Source organism: Leptonotus elevatus, chromosome 1 (assembly GCF_054856555.1).
Source record: "Leptonotus elevatus isolate MCC_2025b chromosome 1, RoL_Lele_1.0, whole genome shotgun sequence".
In the NCBI taxonomy this organism is placed as follows: Eukaryota; Metazoa; Chordata; class Actinopteri; order Syngnathiformes; family Syngnathidae; genus Leptonotus; species Leptonotus elevatus.
Window position 1 is genome coordinate 2,939,945 of NC_141239.1, and position 15,084 is coordinate 2,955,028.

At 44.1% G+C, this 15,084-nt stretch overlaps 2 protein-coding genes across 2 annotated transcripts in view; both read right to left on the reverse strand.

The window, feature by feature from the left end:
* LOC147180349 (uncharacterized) overlaps positions 1 to 15,084 on the reverse strand; it is a 39,015-nt gene that overhangs the window by 8,607 nt on the left and 15,324 nt on the right. The gene's annotated exons all lie outside the window — the stretch shown is intronic.
* LOC147180350 (uncharacterized) lies at positions 1,498 to 2,751 on the reverse strand. Its single transcript, XM_086076641.1, has one exon. It carries the CDS (start codon positions 2,749 to 2,751, stop codon positions 1,618 to 1,620), a length of 1,134 nt encoding a protein of 377 aa, XP_085932767.1. The 3' UTR covers positions 1,498 to 1,617.

A 15,084-nucleotide genomic window follows, 5' to 3' on the forward strand; every position in this document is an offset into this window, starting at 1 on the left:
TAGCTAGTAGCAAACATTTGATGCAGTATCTGATATATTACTGATATATGCAATATTTGTACTTTTGGCCAGTTTTGTCATCTGTGGCTTTCACAAATTCCTGCTGCAAGGTTTGAATGCAACACTTACCTTCTAATAAAGGTTAGTGATGACACGCCATTGCACTTCGAGTCGAGCACACTTATCATATCTTACGCTCCCCTAATGCTCAGAAGTACAAATGTATTGCATTTGCATTGTACTGTTTGTTTACTTAATGTGATCATTTTTAAACTAATCCAATCCACTTTATGTCTACAGCACATTTTATAAACAAGTGTTTCCAAAGTGCTGCACATTGAGATCCACATATTATCATACATACACATGAAATCTAGTAAAAACCAACAATAATTTTAAAAAAGTCAATAAGTTACTAAAATACAATAAGTAAAATAAAGGAATAAATACAATAAAAATATATTTAAACCCCCCCAAAAATAAGAATAAAATTAAATAAAAAAACCACGCGGACCACACAATTCATGCTGAACTAAAAGCCAAGGAATAAAAGTGGGTCTTAAGCCGAGACTTAAAAAACTCCGAACGTGGCCATACTGCACATCTGGCTTTGTGTGTCCCTGAAGGTATTTTCCACGCTAATTTGGGAAAATGGCAAGGTGGCTTTTTCTTCTATATTTTATTTCTATTTCATACACAAGGCAACTCAATGTGCTTCACATAAGCAAATACACAACACCTACAAACGTCAACAAACACAACCGTTAACGACATTCGGAAGCAAAGCAGAGAAAACAAAAGTAGCTTACAATATTACTAAAGCATACATTGGCGTTTAAACACATTAAAAGAAAACTTTAAAAACATTTCATATTCATAGTTTATAGTTTGAGTAGCTTTGAAAGCATTACGTTTACACTTTTAAGTAAAGCTGGAGTTGATTCTTCTTAAGTCTTCTGAAACCCTCATATCTATGAACGTAATGAACGTGAATACTTTTGACAGGGCCAGGCAGCTTTGAATAGTGTTTTGTCCTTGAAAAATAAAATCTCCACTTTAAAAAAACTGCATTGCATGTTTATTTGGATTATCTTTGACATTGACATTTGTTTGATGATTTTAATCATTCAAGTGGGGAAACTGCAATAAAAGTGAGAATTTGAGAGGAGGGCAAATACTTTTTCACTGCAAAAGATATCCGACATGATTTGAGGTCATTGTCGTAGCCGCTGACACTTGGAACTGGAGCAATGTTCAAGATAAACGCAATATTAACCTGAATGACGTCTTTAGACTAGTGGAGGCACATACAACATATTGTTATTATTATTTTCAATCAATATGAAAAAGGTCGAGATCAGCGAAGGACGACACGAGAGGAGCTGGTTAATGATCTCCCTCAACAAAATGCAACCCCCCCCCCCATGTCATTCTTTCAATTTTTTCCTGATATTCTGTCTATCACTGTTAAAATAAAGTTGCCATAAAAATCAAAGACTTATTAATTCCTAAGTATGAACATTTTTTAAATAAGCAGGATCACTTATTTCCTCCCTCTCTATTTTATTCAAAATCATTTACAGCACACCAGACTCACTCCCTTCATCTTTTTAAGCTTTAAAGATGGCTGCTTTTCTCACCAGCACACTTGTGTGTCTCAACAAGCTTTTTACTAGAGAATCTTTTAGCACAAACACTGCAACTAAATGGTTTCTTCCCAGCATGTGTTCTTGAGTGGCTTTTTAAATTTCCCTTGTCAGAGAAGCTTTTGCCACAGTCTGGGCAGGAAAAAGCTTTTTCTCCAGTGTGGGTTATTTTGTGTTTTCTTAATGCACTATTGTTACTGAAGCTTTTGCCGCAGTCTGAACAGGAATAAGGTTTCTCTCTGGTGTGTGTTCTTTTGTGTATTGTTAAAGTACTCTTGTCATTGAAGCTTTTGCCGCAGTCTGAACAGGAATAAGGTTTCTCTCTGGTGTGTGTTCTTTTGTGTATTGTTAAAGTACTCTTGTCATTGAAGCTTTTGCAACAATCTGAGCAGGAAAAAGATTTCTCTCCAGTGTGTGTACTTGTATGTCTTGTTAAATTTCCCTTGTGAGAGAAGCTTTTGCTACAGTCTGGGCAAGAAAAAGGTTTTTCTCCAGTGTGTGTTCTTTTGTGTATTTTTAAATGTCCCTTGTCAGAGAAGCTTTTGCTACAGTCTGGGCAAGAAAAAGGTTTTTCTCCAGTGTGTGTTCTTTTGTGTATTTTTAAATGTCCCTTGTCAGAGAAGCTTTTGCCACAGTCTGGGCAAGAAAAAGGGTTTTCTCCAGTGTGTGTTCTTTTGTGTATTTTTAAATGTCCCTTCTGAGAGAAGCTTTTGCCACAGTCTGGGCAGGAAAAAGGTTTTTCTCCAGTGTGTGTTATTTTGTGTATTGTTAAATGTCCCTTGTTAGAGAAGCTTTTGCCACAGTCTGGGCAGGAAAAAGGTTTTTCTCCAGTGTGTGTTCTTTTGTGTATTGTTAAAGTTCCCTTCTGAGAGAAGCTTTTGCCGCAGTCTGAGCAAGAAAAAGGTTTTTCTCCAGTGTGTTTTCTCAGGTGAACTTTCAAACTCTTCTTTGAACTGAATGTTTTCGCACACTGAGAACAGCGGTTGTTGTCAGCATGATCACCTTTAGCGTATTCATCATCGTCAGTGTCAGCAGACTGTGACCTTATGTCATCACTTTGTGCTAGTGATGATCCCCATTGGTCTGCATCACCTTCTGTCTCCATGTGTTGAGGAGTTGAGCTGCTCGGAGGCTCCGCCCCTCTGTCCTCCTCACTCTCACCCATGACTTCATCTTTACTCTTAAAAGGGGCAAAGGTCAGTGGTGTCTTGGTGACATCATCCTCAAACTCCTCCTCTTTGACGAAAAGGGGCTTTTCTTCCTCTTTGATGTAAGGATGCTCTTCTTCCTCCTGTTTCACATGAGGAGACTTCACCACCTGTTCCTCAGGACGAAGATATTTCTCACCAACGTCTGCGGGACACAAGAAGGCAAACATACATTTGGTCGAGTTAAGTCAAATCTCTAGCGCGCCTTGATGTTGTGTATTATTGTTTCTAACCGGCCGCTACGTGGTCTCGACGAAACGGCCTAAATGTGCACATTTGTTTTATTCATAACCGCTTGTAAATGTCTGCAAGATGATGTTGTGTATTATTGTTTCTACAGTGGCACCTTGACTTGGGCTCACCGCACAGGGTGCGATGCGTCAGAACCCGACTTGAACCGAACCATCGGTGATTTTTTTTTTAAGACGGTTGGCGACACAATCCCGCACATGATCAGATCTAAAATGGACACCCTCCGACGGGAACCGCACAAGCCTGGCTTTTAAGATGCACCAATCTCATCTCTCCGAGCCCAGTGAGTCGATTTGATTCCACAATGTCAAGCCTGCGCTCCGGGCCGTCTTGATTTTCATGCAAATGAGGATGCCACAGCGATTGGCTGACAGTCGGCTACATCGCATCTCCTAACGGCGCACAATGGCACTAATGCCCCTTTCTAGCTACGTCCATCTGTGAAAACACCAAAAGAAAGGCCACCCATTCACACTTAGTACGTGCTTAGTGCTGTATCTATTGAATATTTTTAAAATCGATTAATTTATCAATTATCCAATCAATTAATCAACTAATCAGATTCATTTAAATGTTGCATTTAAGTGTATTAATGTACCTGCAAGGGGGCACAAGCCAATGTCTTCTTGTGCCGGTCCCAAGCCCGGATAAATACAGAGGGTTGTGTCAGGAAGGGCATCCGACGTAAAAACGTTGGCCAAATCAAACATACATGTGAATCAAATATATGACTTCTATACCAGATCGGTCGAGGCCCGGGTTAACAACGACCGCCATGGGTGCTGTTGACCTACAGGGTGCCGGTGGAAACTGGACTACTGTTGGTCAAAGCAGGAGAGGAGGAATGTGTGTTTGTAGGAAGGAAGAGAAGAGGAACACCAAGAGTCTGGGACCGAGAGTAGGGACTTTTTTTTTTTTCTCTTTTTTTTTTCTTAAGAGCTCAGTATTGTTCATTCGGAAATGTCATCATCAATGCTCTTTTTTTTTTTTTTTTTTTTTTTTTAATATATATATATATATATATATATATATATATAAAAAAATGTTTTGTGTGTGTGTGTGTGTGGGTGAGTATGTGTATGTGCGTGCGTGCGTGCGTGCGTGTATTTGTTAGCTCACCAGAAAACCTATTAGAAAAAATCTCATACCGTTCACCTAAACCGAACACCAGGAGACCCGAGGGGACCGAAGAAAACCAAGGAAGGCGAAATCCAGCACCGACCAGACACCCCCCACCAGAACTCCTCCCCAGCCCAAGAAACATCCAGACCCCAACAAATCCAAAAAACATAAAATCAGGGAGGCCTCAAGAGACCAAAGGAGAGACCGAGAAAAGGAAGGAAGGACAGACGAAGCCGCGTGAGATCCGCAGACACCAGCCTCCACCGATTCAATAACCTGAGGAGGAAACAGATTGTGTCTGAGTTTCGGTAGATGCGACACGGACAGGGGACCGCAGCACTGCTCTATACTGCGGCCCCCAACCGATGGCTCCTCCACAAGCCCCCCCCCCCACCCACAAGTTGTGTGGTGTATTAAAATTGGAGGGGAGTTGTAGGGTGAAGACGGTGTTTCCACCCTACCCCACCCCCTAAAGTGAGTTATGTGCCCTATATGTCTATAAAAGTGTATTGTGCAAACCTAGTGTAGTGAGTTAAGGAGTGACCAGCGGGGCCCTCCCCAAGCGGGCGGGGGCAGGAGGCGCACCGGCCCACCAAGCCCCCACCCACCCCACCAGGACCCCGGCGGGCATATGGGACCCGCCCGGCGGGGCGATAGGGCTCGCCCCCCGGATACTGGGTCCCGCCCGAGGTGTCAGGACGCCCACCGGAGCGGGGCGGGCACGACACCAAACCCCAGCCACCCCCGCCGGCCCCCATAGCACCGAGACCCGGGCCATGGATGGAGCCCCCGGCCCAGGGGAGGGGAAGGAAGGCGTATTGGGGAGGGGGAAGGGAGGAGGGAAGGGGACGACAAGAAGGGCAGGGGGCAGCGGCAGGGACGCAAGGAGAGGGTGAGAGAGTAGGGACTTTGATTGTTGGAACCATGACCCATCAAAAAATATATATATATTTGGGCGACTCAACCCCACACATGGATCACTTTGATCTACGGAAAGGTTTTGCACCAGTGTGTGTTCTTTTGTTCATTGCTAAAGTTGACTTTTGAGAGAAACTTTTGCCCCAATCTGAGCAGGAAAAAGGTTTTGCCCCAGTGTGTGTTGTGTGCGCTTTCAAACTCCATTTTGAGCTCATGCCCTATCACCGATAGCATATTCATTATCATCATCATCATCTTGAGGAGAGTGGGACCTTATAAGAGATAGACCGATACAGGCCGATATTGGGCATTTTGGTCAATATCGGTATGAGCTCTTTTTTTTTTTTTTTATCTGACGGCCGAAATAAGGTAAATGTAAAACCATTTTAATCTCAGGGAGCTATATATTTACATTTTCAGTTAACTTTATAAGAGATGCTACTGACCCTAGGAATCTTTTGAACCATTTGTTTTTGTTCGACATTGAAATGTGAAAGTTTAAGATTTCAGGTATTTTTAAATTTTGGCGTGAAAATATTTACTGTAGAGAACTAGAGAGCTGTGGAAATAACTTGCTTAAGTTTCCATTTAACTTTTTAAGACGATACAATGTATTTTAGAAAATGTTGACGCCAATATGCGCCATGAAAATGAATATCAGCTTCAAATATCGGTTATCACCCAACTAATAATCGGTATTGAACCTGAAAAAAACATATCGGCCTATCTTTAGACCTTATGTCATTACTTTGTGCTTGCGGTGGTCGCCAGTGGTTTGCATCACCTTCTGTCGTCATGTGTTGAGGAGTTGAGTTGCTGCTTGGAAGCTCCGCCTCTCTGTCCTCCTCACACTCACCCTTGACTTCATCTTCACTCTTTAAAGGGGCGAAGATCAGTGGTGACTTGGTGACATCATCCTCAACCTCCTCCTCTTTGACAAAAAGAGGCTTTTCTTCCTCTTTGATGTAAGGATGCTCCTCCTCCTTTTTAACATGAGGAGACTTCACTTCCTGTTCGTCAGGACGAAGATATTCCTCACCGACGTCTGCAAGACACAAGAAGACAAGCGTGAGTTGATGTGTATTATTGTTTCGACAGCAGCACCTTGACTTGGGCCTATCGCACACGGTACGATGCATCAGAAACCCAAATCGAACCGGACCATTGGGGGGGGGCACCGTCAGAGCTGAATTGACTTTTAAGGCGTGCCAATCTCATCTCTCAAAGCCCAGAGAGTCAATTTGCTTCTGCTATGTCAAGCCCTTGGGTCTATGTTTTTTGTATATGTAATATAATATAATATAATATAATACAATATAATATAATATATATATATACACAAATAAATCAAAGTTTTAAACAAATATCCTCCACTTGTCTTACCTGCCCCCGTGATTTTATTCTTGACCATTTTAAAAACTACAACTGGCACTTGATACAGTTGCCCCAGTGACAACAAAAAACAGACCCAAGGTCCATGGATCTAAGGAGAAATGAGGAAGTAAAGAACCTTAATGAATATGCGAATGTCACTTAACTCAGCCAAAGGCTGGACTCTGTTTGAATGTCACACCAACAGACCTTTTCCGGCTCCAACAGCTACATTGGAAGGGACGCACGTTCCGGAACCTCCAGAACTCAAACAATTAATATTTACTAACTCCCAGCTAACAAAAAACAACAACCAGATGCTCCTTCAAAAATAAATGATTGTGATTATGTATGGTTAAAAGTTATTTAACAAAAATGATCTGAGCCCAGGTGGACTGAACCCCACAAGGTGATGGAGAGGACATCTCCTTCAGTTCGCCTGCACGGAAAAGGGGACACGTGGTTCCACATCTCATCTACACGACCCTCCAGATCTGCCCCAGGCTCAGCGATCCCACCACCTGACGACCCGACCGGAAAACCACGTCTACTGATCCAGTGTCCAGCTGCCCCTATTGAGGACATCATTCAATAAAGGTTGAATCAGCTGCCCCGATTGAGGACATCATTCAATAAAGAACATCATCTCGAGATGGCTTTAAAGTGGGAACGCATCTCAGAATCAAGTGGCAGAATTAAAGTGTCATGTCCGGAGTCTTTCAGGTGCCCACCCTGACTCTCGTTATGGACCGAACCAGAGGTTCTGAAAGACCCCGAAGAATCTTCCAAAGGTCCAGCTTTTGCCCTCTCATCGGCCTGTGGCTCGAAGCCCAAATCTTGCAGGCACATGCTTTATGGACATTTTTCTCCCACTGATGTGAGTGTGTAGGGTTGATAATTTGCTGCAGGCAGTGCAGAGAGCTGTTACGGGACAAATGTTAATAGCAGGTGATACCTGTGTTCTTTTTACACAATTATATATTTTTCCTCCCTGATAATTAGGCTCTTAGGCGAGAAAATTATTTAACCTTTGTTTTTCCTCCCTGATTGTGTCATTCCAGATCTGATGCACACTCCCAAAGCAGATGAGGAGGTCGCGGCTTTTTGTTGATCTGGCCCTCACTGATTACACTCTGAAAACGGGATACACCCCTACGGCTATCACTTTGCATTCGCAAGTGTTCCGAGCAGCCATTTTGAAGGGCATTCCCAAGTCTGTGGCAAAGGCCATGGAGGCATCTTCCCGGTGCTAAGGTAGACAAACACAAAAGTACAGACACACAATTTGCTATGGTGCAATTGAAATTTTTGAAAAAGCAGGAAGAAAACACTTTTGCTGTGATCTCATCTCCCTCTGTTGATTCCGAGTGCATGATGTATCAAGCAGGTACATTCATTAGTCAAGGTGCGCCCCCTGGGTGGCCCAACATGTGCTTCTATTGTGAACGGCCTGGTCATTGGACCCACGATTGCAGACAGCGACTTCAAGCGTTTGGGTGGAGAGGCAGAGGCCAACAAACTGCACGTGGCTACATTCGAGGAAAGAGAGCTACAAGGATATTCCCTGAATCCACATGCTCAGTGACTGTTCACAGATTATTTTGCATCCTTTTGTGTTTTGCATTCTTTTGCGTTTGCACCTAACTGTCCAGTCAATCTTTTGGGCAGAGATCTCCTCTCATCAAATGCAGCCCTGATGGACTTATCCTGGAATTTCCGGATGATAACACCTACTGCTGATCTGTCTCCAGTGTCACCTCACAGTGCCCGCTTGTTGAACAATGCCCTGTGGCATGCGCCACTGCCAACATCTACTGAGAAAGAGTGGATATTGACTCCAGTGATTGGCTCGAATCTAAGCACTTCTGAGTTCTCTGGTCACCTTGGGTTCGTAACCTCAGATCTTATGATATGGTAACTGATTGTATGCATTGCACTCTGTACTATGACAGATCAGGGGATGAGATCTATAGCGAGGCATTTCAGAAAATTGAAAACAACATATGGGAATTTAAAATATGATGAATGGCAAAATGTATTTAAATCCCAATTGCTCTATTTGCCGTCACTTGATGTTTATTGGATTTAGTCTAATACATTTTTACCCACTTTCGTTTTGGAGCACCAGCTTCTGGATTGGCACCATGGAAGTAAAACAACCAACAGCAATTTTGCTGGTTATATATATATATATATATATATATATATATATATATATATATATATATATATATATAAAAAAATTAACATCGCTGTGGTCCATGGATCCCACTGATGTTGATCTCGGTAACGTCTCACCTATTGTGTTTCCCCAATACTCTGTAAAAGAGGCTGGGATGATTAGCATTTCGGAAACAATTGACGGTTTGCTCAAAGCAGGAGTGTTGTGTGAAAATTTCGGCTCTGATTATAACACGCCTATTTCACCCGTTGAGAAGAAAGATATTGGAAAGTTTCTTGTGATTTATGACCTGCAAGAGATTAATGCGGCTGTCTTAACTCCTACTTTTTCTGACCCGAAGTCCTCACTCTGCATTGTCTCAAATTGCATCAGCCCACACTCATTTCACTTGCATTGACATGGCTAAGGCTCTCTTTTTCATTACAATCGCCTGCCTCAAAGGCTTTGTCTCTTTAACGACTGTCTTCGACAGTTGCTGTCTTCATTTGAACTACCCCCTGTTGTTCCTGGTGCTTACTGACAGCTGCATCTGACACTTCTTATCTTGGAGCCACGATGTCTCTGCTCTTCATCTCCTTGAAACAGCATCTTTCCACTGCTACAGCTTTTGTGATTCCTGATTACAGTCAAATGTTCTATCTTGACGTGTCTGAAAAGGTCAGCAGTGATTCTGCTGCTCTTTATCAGAAGAGGGAAGGGGGAAGTCGACAAGTTTGTCTGTATGCATCAACTCCACTGGAAAAATATGCACACATGACAGTTCATGTTGAATTAAAAGAATGGAAACGAATTAGCAATCGAACAGCAAAAAAAGGTTGCGGGGTACCAACCTACACTCCAACTAACTGTAAGTGAGTCTGAATGTGATAATCCACAGGAGGTGATCAAGCTGTGACAGAAAAAAGTAAGTCCAGAGGGGGACAAAAATATGAAGCATATGGCGGACAGAAGGTAAATATATTCCATCTCAGAAACAATTGAAAAATCTAATTTCTGGAGCCCATGGAATATGCCATTTAGGTGTGGAAGAAACATTGAAACAATTACACACTTGGTCCTTTCATGAGACAAATTGTTAAATTGTTGTGTTTGCAAAGGGTATAATGGTATGCATACATCTGAACCTCCCCAGGGCACTCACGGTCCGGCCAGACGTGACAGCTCTGGGGTCAGATGTTTTTTGATGGATTTCACTGACGTGATAAAACCAGTGTCAGGATACAGATATTTGCTGTTAATAGTGGATTCCTTTTCAGGATGGCCAGAGGCATATTCATGCAAATCTAAAACAGTAAATATCATGGTAAAACATTTGATTAATCACATACCATCACATGGGTTTCCTAGAAAAATTTGATCAGACAATGGAACCCATTTCAAAAACAAACATCTACAAGCGGTAGAAAAGGCATTGGGATTAAAACACATTTGGTTCAGTGTATTATCCCCAATCCCAAGGACAGATTGAGCGAATTAATATAAATATTAAAGAAAAATATAAATATTAAAGAAAATTGGCTAAAGCATTGGCCTCATCAAATTTTAATTGGTTACAAGCTCTTCCTGTTGCATTAATGAATATGCGAATGTCACTTAACTCAGCCAAAGGCTGGACTCTGTTTGAATGTCACACCAACAGACCTTTTCTGGCTCCAACAGCTACATTGGAAGGGACGCACGTTCCGGAACCTCCAGAACTCAAACAACTAATATTTACTAACTCCAAGCTAACAAAAAAACAACCAGATGCTCCTTCAAAAATAATTGATTGTGATTTAATGCACCACACACACACACACTTGTATATACACTGGGTGGGGTCACATTCACGGTTTAGGGGTAGAGTTCGCCAGTCGGCGAGCTGGCGGACTCAGTAACAGGGGTTAACTTTCACAAAGAACGCTGGGGTGACGACCGGGGCCTTCCCCCGCTGGGCCTGGGTTTCGGGGGTGTCGGCCGCCCTCCGGTGCCCCCATCTCCCCCTTCTGCCCCCGGTGTTCCGTCCCTCCGGCGGGGGGTGGGGTGGGCGCGGCTGCCCTCTCCGCTCCGCTGTCCGGCCCCTCTTCGGCGCCGGTGCCTGGGTGCGGGTGGTCCCCGGGGGCTGAGGGGCGGGGGCTGCCGGTTGGTCGGGGTGGGGTCGGGGGGGTGGTGGTGGGGGTTGCGGGGTGGGGGGTGCTGGGGTGCTGGGGGTGTCTGGGGGATTGGGGACCTGGGGGCGGCTGGGGCTGGGTTGGGGTGGGTGGCGTGGGTGGATGGGGGGCGGGGGGTCGTGGGGGTGCGGGGGTTGGGGGCCGGTGGGGTGCCTGGCGGGCCTGCAGTGCCCCGTCCTGCTGCGTTGGGTCGGGGGCGCGGGCCGTGTTGGGGTGGGGGGCGCTCCTGCTCCTGGGTTTGCTCTCCGGCCGGTGGCCCTGGCGGGGCCCGGGGGTCGTCCTTTGGCGCTGCCGCGGCCTGGGGGGCCCTGAGGTGTTGCGCTTGCTCTGTTCCGGCGGGGGTTTGACGGCTCCCCTCTTTGGTGGAGATTTTCATGCATGCCAGATCCACCACACCAGCATCTACCGAAACTCAGACACAATCTGTTTCCTCCTCAGGTCATTGAATCGGTGGAGGCTGGTGTCTGTGGATCTCACTCGGCTTCGTCTGTCCTTCCTTCCTTTTCTCGGTCTCTCCTTCGGTCTCTTGAGGCCTCCCTGATTTTATGTTTTTTGGATTTGTTGGGGTCTGGATGTTTCTTGGGTTGGGGAGGAGTTCTGGTGGGTGGTGTCTGGTCGGTGCTGGATTTCACCTTTCTTGGTTTTCTTTGGTCCCCTCGGGTCTCCTGACGGCGGTGTTCGGTTTAGGTGAACGGTATGAGATTTTTTCTAATAGGTTTTTGGTGAGCTAACAAATACACGCACGCATGCACGCACGCACACACGCACGCACGCACATACACATTCTCACCCACACACACAAAAAAAATAAAAAAATTAAAAAAATAAAAAGCAATGATGATGACATTTCCGAATGAACAATACTGAGCTCTTTATAGAAAAAAATAAAATAATAATAATAATAATAATAATAATTGATTGTGAATATGTATGGTTAAAAGTGATTTAATGAAAATGATCTGAGCCCAGGTGGACTAGACCCCACAAGGTAATGGAGAGGACATCTCCTTCAGTTCGCCTGCACGGAAAAGGGGACACGTGGTTCCACATCTCATCTACACAACCCGCCAGATCCGCCCCAGGCTCAGCGATCCCACCACCCGATGACGACCGGAAAACCCAGGCTCAGCGATCCCACCACCCGACCGGAAAACCACGTCTACTGATCCAGTGTCCAGCTGCCCCTATTGCGGACATCATTCAATAAAGAACATCATCTCGAGATGGCTTCAAAGTGGGAACGAATCTCCATCTGCTGCTGCATGCTCATATTAACTTTTATGCCAATCTGGTATCTCTGGAAGCCCTTCAGTACAACTTTGAACATAACCACAACACATCATATTAAGCAAAGTATTGATTCTCCACAAACTCCCTGGCACCTCATTCGAAAGGAGGACATCTCTTAACTCTTTGACCGCCATAAATGTTATAAAACGTTTAGTAAAAACCTACGGAGGGGCGCCGAGGATGTTAAAAGACGTTCACTATGTTTTTTTGTTTTTTTGGGTTTTTTTGGAAACGGGTGGAGGAAAGCCTTGGGCAGCTGTGTATCAAGTATCAAGCAGATCTAGTTAGTTTAATGACTCGTTTTGGCCCCTAGATGGCAGCGATGACTTTCTTTGCACAAGGTTGGGTGGGCCGCTCACCGTGGGCGTCAGTATAAGACGTGAGGCGGAGCTAGAGTGTTGAGGGGACAATGGCTGATGATGCAACAATGGCTGATGAAGCAACAATGGCGACCGGTTGCAAGCAGCTCACGCTTGAGCATTTTTTTCAAAGACGGAAAGCATCGATCAATACTAAAAAGCGCATTGATGTCGACGATGATGATGACTCAAAGTTGGAAGCCTTGACGCGACCGTTATGATCACGTAGTAAGCCTCACCGGCTAGCGCTGCTAACGCCGGAAAACGCGCAGCACAACCGACCGGGTACTTCTGCACAAGCGGACATTCGATCGGGCGACGGAAAGTAGTCGAAAAGCATTGACCAATGCACATTGATGATGATGATGATGGTGAATCCCGAGGTTGACGCCACAGTTGGACGCGGCCTTTATTCTCACGTCATAAAGCCTCACCGGCTAGCGCTGCTAACGCCGGAGCTGCACAAGCGGACATTCGATCGGACAATGAAGAGTACTCCGAGTCCAATGCATATTCATCGGAGGAGCGGGTACAGTCTGATCACGGAGAAGACACTGGTTCTGGACTACGATGCCACCATGAATGGAGTGGATAAGATGGATCAGAACATCTCTTACCACCCAGTATAGCAACTGAAGGACACGAGGAAGCCAGACGTAACACCACCGTAACGTAACCATAGCATGATCCTGATATTAGACTTTATGGCAACACACACTGCAGTATATACTTGCTATTCCCCGGAAAAAACGGCCTGCAAGAAAGTGTAGCTTCTGCACGCGAAGAGGCAATCGAAAAACTGTCGTTGAAACATCCAACATAATTGTAAATAGTACCACAGTTGCACACATTTGTAAATAGTTTAGTCAAATTGTTACACTGTTGAATGTAAATAAACATATTTTGCTATCAAAAAACACTTTTTCATTCTTGGTGGTAGTGTTTTATAGAAGTAAAGCACTATTTAGGTGTTTGTGGCATCATTCATGGACAAAAAGAAGTGTAAAATTCACTAGCGTGCATGAAATAATATCGTTTCACTAAAAACTTGATTTCTCCGTATTTTGGTCCAAAACAAGCGCATTTGAGTGAAACTAACCATTTTCTATTGTTGATTACTAAAGAAAGGAATAAGGTAGAAACAAACTTGAAAGTTCAATCTTTCATTTGGTAGTATGTGTGTTTCCATAGTCCAAACAGAACATTTTCTGTGGACCTTGAAAGATCAGTCAAAATGCTTAAATCGGCTGGCACTGACAGCATCCCTTTTCTGAAAATGTCTGGCAGTCAAAGAGTTAACTATCAACATGTGATACACATATGCTTATTCCACTGAAAAATATTTAAATGAATCACATTGTTCTTTAATGCTACATAACTGCTAAACAACTTTCTCTCACCGATAAAGGGATGTTTCATTGTTGCGTGCTTTTGCTTCTTATGCTAATGATAATGTCCAATCTTGCCCCACAACCCTTGCTTAATGTTGCGCCAGCCGTCTGCGACCATGACGCCGCTAATACCTTTTTCTCTGAAATGTTTATCTGCTTGTGTCGGACTCTTTTGAGTCCGAATGAGGGAATGTCGACAGTCTTCTGCCCAGATTTAATTATAACTGTTTGATTTTAGTTATAACTGTTTGATTTTTAGTTATAACTGCTTTAATTTCCTCAGCAAAGCTTGATGAGTGTAATAATGTGATGGAATGTTTGAAGATTCTTCCTTCCTTTTCACACGCAATTAGCCATCTGTTTGGGGGAACAAAATGTGTTAAAAAGGATTCCTTTGTAAAGTTTTATTTGCTCCAAGGTGCCAGTTTGTCTGAGACCTACTATATTTCCACATCAATCGGCCATCTGTCAATGTGTATTGAGTGCTGTCTATCTTGGGAGAGGGTCTAGGGGTGGGGCTTAAGGGCAGCACTGGTGAGAAAGGAGAAAGGGCAGAGGGGAGGGGTTTGGGGGGACCGCTATGCTGAAAGTATAAGACGACTGCAAGTGGGAGGGATCGAGCACACTGGCAAGGGGAACTGCAGCGTTTTGTCTGTAACTTGTCTGTGTCCAGAAATTTCTGTAAAATAAATCCTTCGAAGGACCTGTGCACCGATCTCCAGTCTGTATTCAGAAATTCAACATAATAGGACGAACACGCGGAAAACTTAAGGAGCGTTTACTAACACACTCTTCTGGGGGGGACGGGAACGTTGCTGGGATTCGCCAACCTGATTGACAACCATATTACTACAAGCAAGCAACACTGGACAATACACACATGATGCATTAGTAAAAGTGGCACGGTGGATGCCAACTACGGTGCAAGGTCAAGCACAGAATGTATTAATTTGGGAAAAACAAGTGCAGTTTCGAGAAAGTGTAAACAACTCCACTGATGAGGTATTGCAAAATATGACTGATTGGATGAATTGGACTGCGTGTTCATTGCAATACATACATGCCAAAGTACAAAAAAATCGATTTAAATAATTCCGAAAGTATCATTCTCTGGCTGCCTCTAGGATGTCTACCTGTGGACATGGAACAATCAAACTTATCGGTTAACCAATTTCCCTGATGCCACAGCTCTCAC